This window comes from Salvelinus sp. IW2-2015, unplaced genomic scaffold (genome assembly GCF_002910315.2).
Source record: "Salvelinus sp. IW2-2015 unplaced genomic scaffold, ASM291031v2 Un_scaffold4402, whole genome shotgun sequence".
NCBI classification, from domain to species: domain Eukaryota; kingdom Metazoa; phylum Chordata; class Actinopteri; order Salmoniformes; family Salmonidae; genus Salvelinus; species Salvelinus sp. IW2-2015.
The window spans coordinates 61,923-78,351 of record NW_019945672.1 but is presented as its reverse complement, the minus strand read 5'-3'; the positions used below and the strand labels follow the sequence as shown (position 1 = coordinate 78,351).

The 16,429-nt window shown below is 46.6% G+C and overlaps 1 protein-coding gene across 1 annotated transcript; it reads right to left on the bottom strand.

Annotated features, from left to right (window-relative positions):
* Window positions 1-8,175: 8,175 nt before the first annotated feature.
* LOC112077243 (MHC class II regulatory factor RFX1-like) lies at window positions 8,176-15,066 on the bottom strand. The gene is given in 12 exon segments (XM_070441617.1): window positions 8,176-8,579; window positions 8,680-8,725; window positions 8,812-8,965; window positions 9,820-10,033; window positions 10,440-10,587; window positions 10,715-10,812; window positions 11,424-11,575; window positions 11,660-11,763; window positions 12,409-12,482; window positions 12,485-12,525; window positions 13,841-13,951; window positions 15,014-15,066. Coding segments are annotated over 12 exon segments (1,356 nt in total). The 3' UTR covers window positions 8,176-8,418.
* Window positions 15,067-16,429: the final 1,363 nt, after the last annotated feature.

Sequence of the window (16,429 nt, the reverse complement as noted above, 5' to 3'; positions counted from 1 at the left end):
ATACCCACTACCATACCCCAATACCCACTACCATACCCCATATCTACTACCATACCCCATACCTACTGCCATACCCCAATACCCACTAGCATACCCCAATACCTACTACCATACCCCAATACCTACTGCCATACCCCTTGCCATACCCGTTGCTATACCTACTACCATACCCCATACCCACTAGCATACCCCATACCCACTAGCATACCCCATACCCACTAGCATACCCCATACCCACTAACATACCATACCCCTTACCATACCCACTAGCATACCCCATACCCACTAGCATACCCCATACCTACTACCATACCCGTTACCGTACCCCATACCTACTACCATACCCGTTACCGTACCCCATACCTACTACCATACCCCATAACCGTTACCATACCCACTACCATACCCTTACCATAACCCATACCCCATACCTACTACCATACCCTTACCATAACCCATACCCCATACCTACTACCATACCCCATACCATACCTACTGCCATACCCACTACCATACCCCTTACCATACCCCATACCTACTGCCATACCCACTACCATACCCCATACCTACTGCCATACCCGTTACCTTACCCCATACCGGTTACCATACCCACTACCATACCCCGTTCAAAGGCATTTAAATATTTTGTCTTGCCCATTCACCTTCTGAATAGCACACATACACACTCCATGGCTCAAAGCTTAAAAATCCTTCTTTAACCCGTCTCCTCCCCTTCACCTACACTGATTTAATGTGGATTTAACAAGTGACATCGATAAGGGATCATATCTTTCACCTGGTCAGTCTGTCATGGAATGAAGGTGTCCTTAATGTTTTGTTACTCTAACACGGGTCAGCAGCATCCCACCCTGCATCCCACTGCTGGCTTCTGGATGGGAGACCAGATGCTGCTGGAGGACCAATAGGATCCTCTCTTTCCTCTGGTCTAAAAAACTATATCCAAATGCCCCAGGGCAGTGATTGGGGACATTGCCCTGTGTAGGGGTGCCGTCTTTCCGATGGGACGTTAAACTGTGGTCACTAAAGATCCCATGGGACTTATCGTACGAGTAGGGGGGCCCTGGTTTCCTGGCTGAATTCCCAATCTGGCCCTCATACCATCATGCCACCTAATCATCCCCAGCTTCCAATTGGCTAATTCATCCCCCTCCTATCCCCTGTAACTATTCTCCGGGTTGTTGTGGTAAATGAGAATGTTTTCTCAGTCAACTGACCTGGTAAAATAAGGGTTAAATGAAACAGAGACACTCTATGAAATGAATTCTTCAAATCTCATTTATTTTTCTGTTTGTCCCCCTCTCTTCTGTCTAGGTTCCTCTCTACAGGTGTTAGCTGACAGCGACCGGCACCTGGATCATTCTATGAGGGACAACAGAGGGGTGTCCTGACACCAGAGGCTCAGACTCACACACACAGACACACACCGATCCACACACCGACACACACCCATCCCACACACAACCATCCCTCAACACACCCATCCACCACACCACACACCCATCCACACACCACCACACACCCATCACACACAGTAAGTCTGTTCAGCTGCTACAGTAACAGTCATAGGTTTCCTCCCAAATGGCACCCTATTCCACATGTGGTGCACTACATAGACTGTGTTTCCCTTCATGACTCTGGTAGAAGTAGTGCTCTATATGGGAACTTCATGATTCCATTCTGGACCTGGAAACCAGTTCCACTGTTCCCCTCTAATCAGGGCCTGATTTAGACCTGGAACCGGTTCCACTGTTCCCCCTAATCAGGGCCTGATTTAGACCTGGAAACCAGTTCCACTGTTCCCCTCTAATCAGGGCCTGATTTAGACCTGGAAACCAGTTCCACTGTTCCCCTCTAATCAGGGCCTGATTTAGACTGGAAACCAGTTCCACTGTTCCCCCTAATCAGGGCCTGATTTAGACCTGGAAACCAGTTCCACTGTTCTCCCTCTAATCAGGGCCTGATTTAGACCTGGAAACCAGTTCCACTGTTCCCCCTAATCAGGGCCTGATTTAGACCTGGAAACCAGTTCCACTGTTCCCCTCTAATCAGGGCCTGATTTAGACCTGGAACCAGTTCACTGTTCCCCCCCTAATCAGGGCCTGATTTACACCTGGAAACCAGTTCAGCTGTTCCCTCTAATCAGGCCTGATTTACACCTGGGCGCCACCAGGGTGTGTGTGTGGGCATTTAAGATCAGGTAGAACAGAAAGCGAGCAAGCTCCGGACCTCGTAGAGCACGTTGGGATACCCCTGATTTAGGGAATAGGATGCCATATTGTCATGACTCAATGACGACATGTCGCCAATTTGAATCTGTGCACCTGCCTCTGTGTGTGATGTTGGAGGATGGAAGAAACGAGGCATTCTGTGTGTTTTCCACCTGTTCTGTTTTTGTTTGACTATATAATGTGACATAATTTGCACCCATGGATCCAGAGCTGGACTGAACAAAGATGATTTTACTGCGGGTTTTTAGTTTGTTTGGTGTAATTTTCCGTTTTATGACTGTGTGTGAGAGAGAGAGATGTATGTAGAGAGAAGTTGTGTGGTCCTCATGCCTCCGAGATTCTGCTGCTGTTCTCGGAACCTAAAGGCCACTCCTCTAAACCAGCTCTGTCCAGTTTCATCTGGTTTTATCCAGGTCTGAATCTCCATGTCTGTCTGATTGCAACAGGGCCTACACATGAACTGGAACCAATCCTGTTATTTGTCGCTCTGGAGTGACTGACGTTCCCCCTAAGTACAGATCTAGGATCAGCTTCCCCTCCCCCAATCCTAATCTTAACCATTAGTGGGGGGGAATGTAAAACTGACCGCAGATCAGTGTCTAAGGGCAACTTCACCATACACCCTGTGTGTACACCCTTATTTTACCGTTGGCAGATTTCTTCTTGGTTGCGTCCAAAATGGCTCCCTATGTAGTGCACTACGTTTTGTCCAGAGCCTCAAACTCTCATAGGGCTTTGGTCAAAAGTAGTGCACTACATAGGGAATAGGGTGTCAGTTCAGATTGTCSCRTTAATAAATGTATTTGTATGTGATGGAGTTAACCTGGGAATTTTGGGAAAGTTTTCTAGAAATCCTGGTTGAAGGATTCCAGATTAGTCCTTCATCCCAGGAATCTTTTTAGGAAAGTTACAACCCTAGATGGAGCAGAGGCTTATGGGATATGGAGTTAATAAGCAACTTGTTATTATCTGGCTGTATTTTAACAGACTGGACGGAGAGAGCATGGTTCACTTGACTATTTTTTTATACAAATAAATGATTCACCTTGTGTGTGGCTCTGTTTCCTGTGTGTGAAGGAAAAACACTTGGTTACATTTTAAGAGACTGAAGAGGGGAAACGGTTGTATCTTTTCCATTTAATGGCTGAAGGTTGGGCTGGTATCACGTCTTTATGGAGCAACTACTGAGTACAAGATGTTTGAAAAGACCTCTGTCTTGTGCTCACTGGGTAKTGATATTAAAACTACAAACTCTAGGCACAGGGATTCAATACAAAGGTCTACAAAACATATACTAGAAATCTTATGTGATTATACAGTAGCTAAATACTCTGGATAGTACATCAAAATATGCTACACATACTGTTGAAATAAGGCCATAATGGGTCAATAAATATATGATAGTCACTAAAGTAACATCTATTTCTACAGATATATATTACAAATACACATTCACTGATCTGTACTAAATATGGTGACTTTTTGCTGATTCAACGAGCTGGCAGTTAAGGTTGCCATGGATACAACATTGCATGTGCTCTTGCTCTGCCAACCTGATTGGTTGGTGTGAGTTCTGTCCTTGTTGCCCAATCACAGATTAGTGAAGGTCTGTATCCTGCTGGTGGGATATCACTTTACTGTTGTGTGTGTGTGTGTGGATGACGGATGAGGATGGAGGGACAAATGAATGGGATATAAGCAGGATGCATTATGGCTGCCCCCTCTATTCCTCTCTCTTATGACACTACATATGCCTGCTATAACTCATAACATTCTAATAACAATACATTACCAAAGAGTCAGGAACAAATGTCAGATTGTACAGGTTTAGAAACACTTTCATTTATTCATCAGATCTAATTAAAAACACAGGTTGTCTTCCAAATGGCTCCCTGTATAGTGCARTACTTTTGACCATGGTCAATGGGGCTCCGGTCCAAAAAAGTGCACTATACAGGGAACAAGGGTGCCATTCGAGATGCAAACACAAGCGTTGTCTAGCTCTACAAGGCACAGGTCATCTCTTAGTTGGCCTAAAAACACACTAAAACCTATCTTTCTGAATGCTGCCCTGTATCGGCCGTTACACACCATCCTCTGAACTGCATCGGGACACTACTGTTAGAGTAGTCGGACTACATCAGGACACTACTGTTAGAGTAGTCGGACTACATCAGGACACTACTGTTAGAGTAGTCGGACTACATCAGGACACTACTGTTAGAGCGTCGGACACATCAGGACACTACTGTTAGAGCGTCGGACTACATCAGGACACTACTGTTAGAGCGTCGGACTACATCAGGACACTACTGTTAGGGTTCAGGACTACATCAGGACACTACTGTTAGAGCGTCGGACTACATCAGGACACTACTGTTAGAGAGTCGGACTACATCAGGACACTACGTGTTAGAGGTCGACTACATCAGGACACTACTGTTAGAGCGTCGGACTACATCAGGACACTACTGTTAGAGCGTCGGACTACATCAGGACACTACTGTTAGAGTAGTCGAGACTACATCAGGACACTACTGTTAGAGCGTCGGACTACATCAGGACACTACTGTTAGAGCGTCGACTACATCAGGACACTACTGTGTTAGAGCGTCGCGACTACATCAGGACACTACTGTTAGAGCGTCAGACTACATCAGGACACTACTGTTAGAGCGATCAAGACTAACAGGACACTACTGTTTAGGCGTCGGACTACATCAGGACACTACTGTTAAGCGTCGGACTACATCAGGACACACGTTAGAGCGTCAGCACTACATCAGGACACTACTGTTAGATAGTCGGACTACATCAGGACACTACTGTTTTAGAGCGTCGGACTACATCACGGACACTACTGTTAGAGCGTCGACTACATCAGGACACTACTGTTAGAGCGTCGGACTACATCAGGACACTACTGTTAGAGCGTCGGACTACATCAGGACACTACTGTTAGAGTGTCGACTACATCAGGACACTACTGTTAGAGTAGTCGGACTACATCAGGACACTACTGTTAGAGCGTCGGACTACATCAGGACACTACTGTTAGAGCGTCGGACTACATCAGGACACTACTGTTAGAGCGTCGGACTACATCAGGACACTACTGAGAGCGGTCGCGACTACATCAGGACACTACTGTTAGAGTAGTCGGACTACATCAGGACACTACTGTTAGAGCGTCGACTACATCAGGACACTACTGTTAGAGCGTCGGACTACATCAGGACACTACTGTTAGAGTAGTCGGACTACATCAGGACACTACTGTAGAGTAGTCGGCTCATCAGGCACTTCTGTTAGAGCGTCACTACACAGGACACTACTGTTAGAGGTCGGACTACATCAGGACACTACTGTAGAGTAGTCGGACTACATCAGGACACTACGTGTTAGAGCGTCGGACTACATCAGGACACTACTGTTAGAGGTCGGACTACAATCAGGACACACTACTGTTAGAGCGTCGGACTACATCAGGACACTACTGTTAGAGTAGTCGACTACATCAGGACACTACTGTTAGATAGTCGGACTACATCAGGACACTACTTTAGCATCGGACTACATCAGGACATACTGTAGAGTAGTCGGACTGATCACTTGATTTCAATACGTCAAGACCCCGCAGTCTCGTTACACGGAGGGCTATTAACATATTCATACGTCCTACATGGTGCCCTGTTTAAGTACCGATAGGATGCCGTTTGGGACACACTGTAAGAAGAGGTCAGTGAACATCATCAGGACTGAAGACAGACTGCTGGAACAACTCTACACCTGGCCAGGACAAAGCCAGTAAATCTCTCCCCTTCTCTCTGCTTTCTATGGCCGTTAGGACAGTGGGTGGGTAAGGTGAGGACGAGAAGGTGAAGACAGAGAAGGTTAAAGCCATGCCGGTTGACTGACTCACACAGTACCAATCAAAGTTTCTACATTGTAGAATAGTGAAACAAAGCTGTCATCAAGGCGAAGGGGGCGACTTTGAAGAATCTCAAATATAACATTATTTTGATTTAACACTTTTTTTGGACACATGATTCCATATGTGTTATTTCATAGTTTTGATGTCTTCACTATTATTCTACAATGTAGAAAATAGTAAAAATAAAGAAAAACCCTTGAATGAGTAGGTGTGCCAAACTTTTGATTGGTACTGTAGGTCGTGATTCAATCAGAGGTACGTTGTAGACTCTGTTGAACAGTGACGCATATAGGTCTGGATTCAATCACAGTACGTTGTAGACCTCTGTTGACAGTGGACATATTAGGTCTGGATTCAATCACAGGTTGTTGTAGACCTCTGTTGACAGTGACATATAGGTCTGGATTCAATCACAGGTACGTTGTAGACCTCTGTTGACAGTGACATATAGGTCTGGATTCAATCACAGGTACGTTGTAGACCTCTGTTGACAGTGACATATAGGTCTGGATTCAATCACAGGTATGTTGTAGACCTCTGTTGACAGTGACATATAGGTCTGGATCAATCACAGGTACGTTGTAGAGACCTCTGTGACAGTGACATATAGCGTCTGGATTCAATCACAGGTACGTTGTAGACCTCTGTTGACAGTGACATATAGGTCTGGATTCAATCAGAGGTACGTTCTTCTAGACCACTGTTGACCAGTGACATATAGGTCTGTGATTCAATCAGAGGTAGCGTTTCTAGACCTCTGTGACAGGTGACATATAGGTCTTGATTCATCAGACGTACGTTCTAGACCTCTGTTAAGACATACATATAGGTCTGGACTCAATCAGAGCGTATGTTCTAGACTTCTGTTGACACGTGCCCCTTTTAAAGGCAGTGATTTCCTCAGCGTGCTTCACGGAGACTGAATTCACGGTAAATGTTGCATACGTCAGCTCAATCAGACATTACCTTTAAATGGTCAGTGTGTTACAACACCTCATGACTGGAATCTCAGTCCACTGGATTGCGATACAAGCTTGTTTGCTGCATCCAGCAACAACCACAGTGCCACATCTAGTGCGTGATGTTAATAGTGAGGTCCAATAAGTTGATTTCAGATCTTGGACCGAGTACCATCTGAAGTCGGTCTTTAATGTCAACAGGAGCCATGTCTAGTGAATGCGGGTCATGGGGTTACCGTCTCTTATGTCACAATGAGGACCAGTGTGTCTAGTGAAAGAGTTACCGTCCTCTTATGTCACAGATGAAGGACAGTGTGTCCTAGTGAGGAGGCTTACCGCGTCATTCATGTCAACAATGAAGGACCAGTGTGTCTATCTAGATTGAACGAGGGTTACCGTCATCTTATGTCACAATTGAAGGACTCAGTGCTGTCTAATGAGAGAGGTTACCGTATCTCTATTGTCACAATGAAGACCAGTGCTGTCTAAGTGAGAGGTACCGTCTCTTATGTCAAAGAAGGACCAGTGTGGCCTAGTGAAGGAGGTTACCGTCTCTTGATGTCACAATAAAGGACCAGGTGTGTCCTATGTAGAAGGTTACCGTCTCTTTATGTCACAATAGACAGGACCAGTGTGTCTAGTGAAGGGTTACCGTCTCTTTATGTCACCAATGAAGGACATGTGTCTAGTGAGAGGTTACCGTTCTCTTATGTCACAATGAAGGGACCAGTGTGTCTAGGTGAAAGGTTACCGTCTCTTATGTCACAATTGCAAGGACCCAGTGTGTCAGTGAAGAGGTTACCGTACTCTTAGGTCACAATGAAGGTGATGAGGAACCATGATAACTAAAAAGCAGATGAAAAGGCAAGCTGTTGAAACCTCTCCTTGCTCTCTCTCTCACACACACAACACACACACACACACACACACACACACACACACACATCACACACACACACACCACACAACACACACACACACACACACACACACGAACACACACACACACACACACACACACACACACCACACACACACACACACACACACACACGAGATCAAGGCTGCAGACAAACAGGTTGTGAGGTTGCAGGAACAGATAAGGAACTTAATGGCATTGGGATCACAAATGGGCTCATAGCAAACTATCATTAAGGCAAAGGATGAGTGTGTGTATGTGTGTTATTGAGGGTGTGTGTGTGTTATGTTAGCCAACGGCGAGGTCGAGAGCGTGTCTTTAAGTTGTCAGTGCGCGTGCGTGTTGGGTGTGTGTGAGTCACTCTGTGTGTGTGGTATTGAACAGTCCCCGGGGGTCAGTCCTGGCTAGCTTGACGGGCGGCTCCAGTGACTCCTCCCCCTCTCCCAGACCAGCGGAGTTAGACGGCACGGTCATCTCTACCCCCTCTTCKTCACTCTCCTCCTCATCCTCTTCCTCATCTGAGACACAGATATATTCACCGTTTACAGGTTTATTGTGACCACATTATTTGAGATGTAGAACATGTGAAGGGTTGCAGTGTAGAGATGAGACATCTACCTTTATCAGGGTCCTGACCGTTCAGACTCCTGCCCACACTGGCAAACTGAGAGAGAGAGAGAGAGACAATAAGCAGTGCATCCTGTGTGTCGGTATGTGTGTTTCTGTGCCCTGGGCTCCGTGTGTGTGTACCTCTCCCATGACAGCGATGGGCGTCTCTCCTTTAGCCTGGGCCACTCTGTGTTCTACCAGGTAGTACATGTACTCATCATACAGCAGTCTGATCAGGTGGAAGGATCCAAAGCTGGCAGCACTACGCAGAGTCAGGTCCCGGATCACCATGGAGCTGGGGGGTAGAGAGAGACAGGGAGGGGTGTAGAGAGAGACAGGAGGGGGTGAAGAGAGAGACAGGAGGGGGGTAGAGAGAGACAGGGAGGGGGTAGAGAGAGACAGGGGGGGGTAGAGAGGACAGGGAGGAGTGAGGAGAGAGACAGGGAGGGGTAGAGAGAGACAGGAGGGGTAGAGAGAGACAGGAAAGGTAGAGAGAACAGGAGGGGGGTAGAGAGAGACAGGGAGGGGGGTAGAGAGAGACAGGGAGGATGAGGGAGAGACAGGGAGGGGGGTAGAGAGAGACAGGGAGGGGGGAGAGAGACAGGGAGGGGTGGGAGAGAACAGGGAGGGGGTAGAGAGAGACAGGGGGGGGGGTAAGAGACAGGGAGGGGGGTAGAGAGAGACAGGGAGGGGGTAGAGAGAGACAGGGAGGGGAGGAGACAGGGGTGAGAGGACAGGGAGGGGGAGAGAGAGACAGGGAGGGGGTAGAGAGAGACAGGGAGGGGGGTAGAGAGAGACAGGGAGGGGGTAGAGAGAGACAGGGAGGGGGGTAGAGAGAGACAGGGAGGGGGTAGAGAGAGACAGGGAGGGGTAGAGAGAGACGGAGGGGTGAGGGGAAGACAGGGAGGGGGTAAGAGAGACAGGGAGGGGTGTAGAGAGAGACAGGGAGGGGTGTAAGAGAACAGAGAGAGGAGACAGGGAGAGAGAGAGAGTGAGGGGTAGAGAGAGACAGGGAGGGGTAGAGAGAGAGACAGAGAGAGACAGGGAGGGTAGAGAGAAATGAAGAGTGGAGAAGGGGGAAATGTACATTCAAATCAAACAGCCTTTAATGCTTCACTTTCTCTTACTTCAAACATCCTCCTCTCTCACCTGTAGAAGCTCCATCGCAGCAGGAAGAGCTTGGCAGCCTTAGGGAAGGCTGCAGGGCTGTGTTGGTAAGGCTTTAGGACCTGGGAGACCACGCCGTCCAGCCAGGCAGCCCACTGCTCCAGAGAATTATGTTGTTGTAACGTCTGCTTGAAGTCCTGCTCCAACCTCTGGATCACACCATCCTCACAACCACACACCCACGACGCCTGCTCCTACAGGGGGGGAGTCAAGGAGGGGAGACAGAGGTCAGGATAATAGGTTGGAGAGAAAGAGCAATGTAGAGAGGAACAGATCTGTGCCTTGACAGACATGTAGAACAGAGAGGTAGAGAGCCAGAACAGACAGAAGAGAGAGAGTAGAGAAGCACAGACAGAGAGAGGTAGACAGCCAGAAGACGACAGAGAGAGGACACGACAGACAAGACAGACAGACAGACAGACAGAGAGACAGACAGACAGCAGCAGACAGACAGACAGACAGACAGACAGACAGACAGACAGACAGACAGACAGACAGACAGACAGACAGACAGACAGACAGACAGACAGAGTGGTTAAAAGGTATCCAGACAGAGAGAGGTAGTGGTTAAACGGGATCCAGACAGACTACCTCGCAGTTCTGCACGTTGGTGAAGTCAACTCTGTTGAGGTCACTCAGCATCTGATTGATCTGGGCTGTGTTCTGGAGGACGGCCCTGGCTGCCTGGGCCAGGTGGTTTAGACTGGTGTAGCGACGCAGCGTCTGGGCAAATGCTCCCGCACACACCACCTGGAGGAGAGGGGAAGGGAGAGAGGAGGGGAGGAGGGGTAAGGGAGAGGGAATGTAGTTTTGTGGGAGAGTGTTTGTATTGTGTGTGTGCGTGCGTGCGTGCGTGTGTGTGTGAGAGAGATCACACCTTGATGCGGACCATCTCCTCTGGTATGTTCATCATGGCGCTTGTCAGCCAGATCTCTAGACTCTTGGCAAAGTTACGGATGGCTTGAGTTAAGGCACCTGACAGAGAGAGGGGCAGATTAATATAAATGACAGAGAAAAGTAGGTAGTCATATTTTTTAGAAGACATTATGTAGACATTATGTAGCTGTTATGTAGCTCTAATGTCATGTTGTGTAGCTCTAAGGTCATGTTATGTAGCTCTAATGTCATGTTGTGTAGCCCTATATCATGTCGVTCTAATGGCATGTCGTGCAGCTCTAATGTCATGTTATGCGGCTCTAATGTCATGTTATGCGGCTCTAATGTCAAGTTATGTAGCTCTAATGTCAAGTTATGTGGCTCTAATGTCATGTTATGTGGCTCTAATGTCATGTTATGTGGCTCTAATGTCATGTTATGTAGCTCTAATGTCATGTAGCCCTATGTCATGTTATGTTATATAGCTCTAACGGCATGTTGTGTAGCTCTAATGTCATGTTGTGTAGCTCTAATGTCAAGTCATGTGGCTCTAATGTCATGTTGTGTAGCTCTAATGGCATGTTGTGCAGCTCTGTCATGTTATGAAGCTCTAATGTCATGTAGCCCTATGTCATGTTATGTTATATAGCTCTAACGGCATGTTGTGTAGCTCTAAGGTCATGTTATGTAGACCTAATGTCATAACTCACTGGGGATGGGTCGTAATACGTCAGGGATGAGGATCTCCACCAGGGCCTGGTACAGTGTGTTGTCACAGTCTCTGGTCCAGTGAACAACTGGCTGGTACTTACACAGCACCACCAGGTACCACTTAGGTAGACGCTCCTCTGACTCACCATGACTGGAGGCACACACACACACACAATATTTGTTAGATTGTGTGTGTTATAATGTGTGACATGTAGAACGTGTGTGTTTCACTCACACGCCGAGTGTGTCTGCGTCGATGCTCTCGCTGAACCTCCAGAAGGTTTTCCACAGCGTCTCCACCAGAGTGAACTGCAGGTTCACCATCACATCCAGAATGGCCTGCACTAGCCTACGTGAGAATGATAAAACACTACGTTTGTCTGACATTACACTACATTAGACTGACATAACACACCTGTAGACTGACATAGTATTTTAACAGACATGAAAGATAGAAAGTCATAACACCTCATTAGACTGACATAACACACCTGTAGACTGACATAGTATTTTAACAGACATGAAAAACAGAAAGTCATAACACTACATTAGACTGACATACACACACTGTAAGACTGACATAGTATTTTAACAGACATGAAAGATAGAAAGTCATAACACTACTTAGACTGACATAACATGACATTTGACCCACATAACAGGACATAGACCTACATTGGACAAAGGCACTACATTAAGACAGCGATAGAAATACATTAGACAGACATAACACTACATAGACTGACAAAGCACTGCATAAGCAGACATAAACATACATAAGATTGTCATACATTTTCACTACACTACAATAGACTAACACAGTGCTAACACACTGTTTCCCAATCCTGGTCCTGGAACTAACACACCTGATTCTACATCTCATCATCGTTATCGTTAGTGAATCAAGACAGACATAGCCCTACATAATAGGCACAACACTTCATAAGACTGCCACAAGCCAGCAGTGCGTAGTAGACTGTATACCTCACAGTGTTCCCTGTAGAGCTGTTGGAAGGCTGTGATGTGTTCTGGAATGATCCCGTCAGGAAGAGGTCTGTCTGCAGATCCAACTCTGGGAACTCAGGCAGCGCCGCGACGCGTCTGGACAACAACAACAACAACAACCTTACATTGTTGTGTTATTATGTGTTGATGATTTACAACGTGTTATCTGTGTGCTTCACATTGGTTTAGTATGTTTCCTAGCTATGTTTATGCCATTATTTACATAAGGAGACATTCTTGTTACTACGTGTGTGATGCCCATTTCGGTAAATTCCGACCCTCTTTAACCGGTCAACGAACGGTTAAACAGTAAAATGAGGTGACCTACAGAAAATACTATGCATGCATACAAAGACCTGCCATGTTTCATTAATGGAAACATGCAACACATAGCAGCCTGTTATCTTCCACTCAAAACTGTCAACACCCAACTGCATTTAGAATGGTTGTGTTGCACTGGCTTCCAACGGCACGTTTCACTCCACGTACCATTGGCTGGGCTTCAACGCTTTCATCCAGTACCATTGGCTTCCACGGCGTTCACTCAGTCTGGCTGGCTTCAACGGCGCGTTTCACTCCAGTACCATTGGCTGGGCTTCCAACGGGCGCGTTTCACTCCAGTACCATTGGCTGGGCTTCCAACGGCGCTTTCACTCCAGTACCATTGGCTGGGCTTCCAACGGCGCGTTTCACTCCAGTACCATTGGCTGGGCTTCCAACGGCGCGTTTCACTCCAGTACATTGGCTGGGCTTCCAACGGCGCGTTAACTCCAGTACCATTCGGCTGGGCTTCCAACGGCAAGTTCAACTCCAGTACCATTGGCTGGGCTTCCAACGGGCAGTTCACTCCAGTACATTGGCTGGGCTTCCAACGCGCGTTTCACTCCAGTACCATGGCTGGGCTTCCAATGCGCTTTCACTCCAGTACCATTGGCTGGCTTCCAACGGCACGTTTTCACTCCAGTACCATTGGCTGGCTTCCAACGGCACGTTTCACTCCAGTACCATTGGCTGGGCTTCCAACGGCGCGTTTACTCCAGTACCATTGGTGGCTTCCAACGGCGCGTTTCACTCCAGTACCATTGGCTGGCTTCCCATGCGCATTTCACTCCAGTACCATTGGCTGGGCTTCCAACGGCACGTTTCACTCCAGTACCATTGGCTGGGCTTCCAACGGCACGTTTCACTCCAGTACCATTGCTGGCTTCCAACGGCGCGTTCACTCCAGTACCCAGTGGCTGGGCTTTCACCAAGGCGCGTTTCACTCCATACCATCTTTTTGAGGAGCTGCTCTCGAGCTGTCTGACAGATGACAGGCTATTCGCTCCTGTGTGTGTGTGTCTGTGGTGTGTGTCTGTGTGTGTGACCTAGTCCCTGTCCACTCACCCAGGAACTGCTGGTATTGTTGCACCTGAGCTGAGATGTCACTGAGCCCTGCCCCTGCTGCTGCCCCCGCCCCAGGGACATCCCATTGGACATGCCCTCCACCTTCAGAACCGGCTTTATCCTATGGACAGAACAGCTGTCAAAAGAGAGAGAGAGACAAAGAGAAAGAGACAAGAGAGAGAGAGACAAAAGAGAGAGAGAGACAAAAGATAGAGAAAGAGAGAGAACAAAGATAGAGAAAGAGAAGAGAGAGACAAAGAGAGAGAGACAGAGAGACTGAAGACACAGACACCCCCTACCTGTGTTCTGAGAGAAGGTTGCTGTCTCAAGGCCAGGTGCTGGTGTCGTCTGTCAGACGGAGCAGAAGAGGAGGTGGCCTTGATACGAAGACCATAGTAGTGGTACTTAGAGTTCCCTCGAGACAAACAGTCATCGATTATTACATGACATTTACAGGAGCTGCTGCCTGCCACTAGGAACAGTGTGTGTTATATAGACGTGTGTGTTATATACAGTTGAAGTCGGAAGTTTACATACTTATGTTGGAGTCATTAAACTCGTTTTTCAACCACTCCACAAGTTTCTTGTTATTTAAAAAATATATACAGTATATATATATTTCACCTTTATTTAATCAGTAGGCTAGTGAGAACAAGTTCTCATTTACACTGCGACCTGCCAAGATAAGCAAAGCAGTGCGAACAAACAACAACCAGAGTTACAATGGATAAACAAGCGAAGTCAATAATACAATAGAGAAAGTCTATATACAGTGTGTGCAAATGGCTGAGGAGGTAAGGCAATAAATAGGCCATAGTAGCGAAGTAATTACATTTAGCAGATTAACATCGAGTGATAGATGAGCAGATGATGATGTGTAAGAGTGATACGGTGCAAAGAGCAGAAAGTAACATAAAACAATAGGATGAGGTAGGTAGATTGAGGTAGTTGGACTGTTAACAAACTATAGTTTTGGTAAGTCGGTTAGGACATCTACTTTGTGCATGACACAAGTATTTTTCCAACAATGTTTCAGACACGATTTTTCACCTGTATCACAGATTTCAGTGGGTCAGAAGTTTACATACACTAAGTTGACTGTGCCTTTAAACAGCTTGGAAAATTCAGAAAATTTGTCATGGCTTTAGAAGCCTTCTGATAGGAGTATTACATAATTTGAGTCAATTGGATGGTGTACCTGTGGATGTATTTCAAGCCTACCTTCAAACTCAGTGCCTCTTTGCTTGACATCATGGGAAATCAAAAGAAATCAGCAAGACCTCGAATAAAAATTGTACGACCTCCACAAGTCTGGTTCATCCTGGGCGCAATTTCAAACGTCTGAAGGTACACGTTCATCTGTACAAACAATAGTACGCAAAATTAAACACCATGGGAACCACCAGCCGTCATACGGCCAGGAAGGAGAGCGCTTCCGTCTCCTAGAACATGAACGTACTTTGGTGCGAAAAGCACAAGGACCGTTGTGAAGATGCTGGGGAAACAGGTACAAAAGTATCAATCCACAGAAAAAAGTCTTATAGTGACATAACTGAAAAAGGCTCAGCAAGAAGAAGCCACTGCTCCAAAGCCGCCATAAAAGCCAGATACGTTGCAACTGCACATGGGGACAAGATTGTACTTTTTGAGAAATGTCCTCTGTCTGATGAAACAAAAACAGAACTGTTTGGCCATAATGACCATCTTATGTTGGAGGAAAAGGGGAGGCTTGCAAGCCGAAGAACACACCCAACCGTGAAGCACGGGCGGTGACAGCATCATGTTTGTGGGGTGCTTTGCTGCAGGAGGACTGGTGCACTTCACAAAATAGATGACATTATTGAGGCAAAATGATGCTGATATTTTGAAGACATCAGTCAGGAAGTTAAAGCTTGGTCGCAAATGGTCTTCCAAAGGACAATGACCCCAAGCATACTCCAAAGTCTGTGGCAAAATGGCTTAAGGACAACAAAGTCAGGTATTGGAGTGGCCATCACAAAGACCTCACTCAATCCTTAGAACATTTGTGGCAGACTGAAAAAGGCGTGTGGCGAGCAAGGAGGCCACAACGTGACTTATTACACCAGCTCTGTCAGGAGAATTATTGTGGGAAGCTTGTGGAAGGCTACCCGAAACGTTTGACCCAAGTTAAAACAATTTAAAAGCAATGCTACCAAATACTAATTGAGTGTATGTAATTCTTGACACACTAGGAATGTGATGAAAAAAATAAAGCTGAATAATAATTCTCCTCTACTATTATTCTGACATTTCACATTCTTACAATAAAGTGGTGATCCTAACTGACCTAAAACAGTGAATTTTACTAGATATTAAGTCAGAATGGGAAAAACTGCCAGTTACCATGTATTGGCTAAGGTGCTGTAACCTTCAACTGTAGAGTGTTGTTATAGATGTGGTGGTATCTATGCGTACATACCGTGTGCCAGGCTCTGACGTCCTCGCCCGATGAAGACAGATTGATGAGTGGCCGAAGGAGCAGCGTTGACGTGGTTAGCTTGTGCTTCTGACAGTGAAGAGGTAGTTGGCAGTAGAGGTACAGCAGGAGGCGACTGACCTGCACCTCATAGTATCTAGCAGCCCACTGTACCTG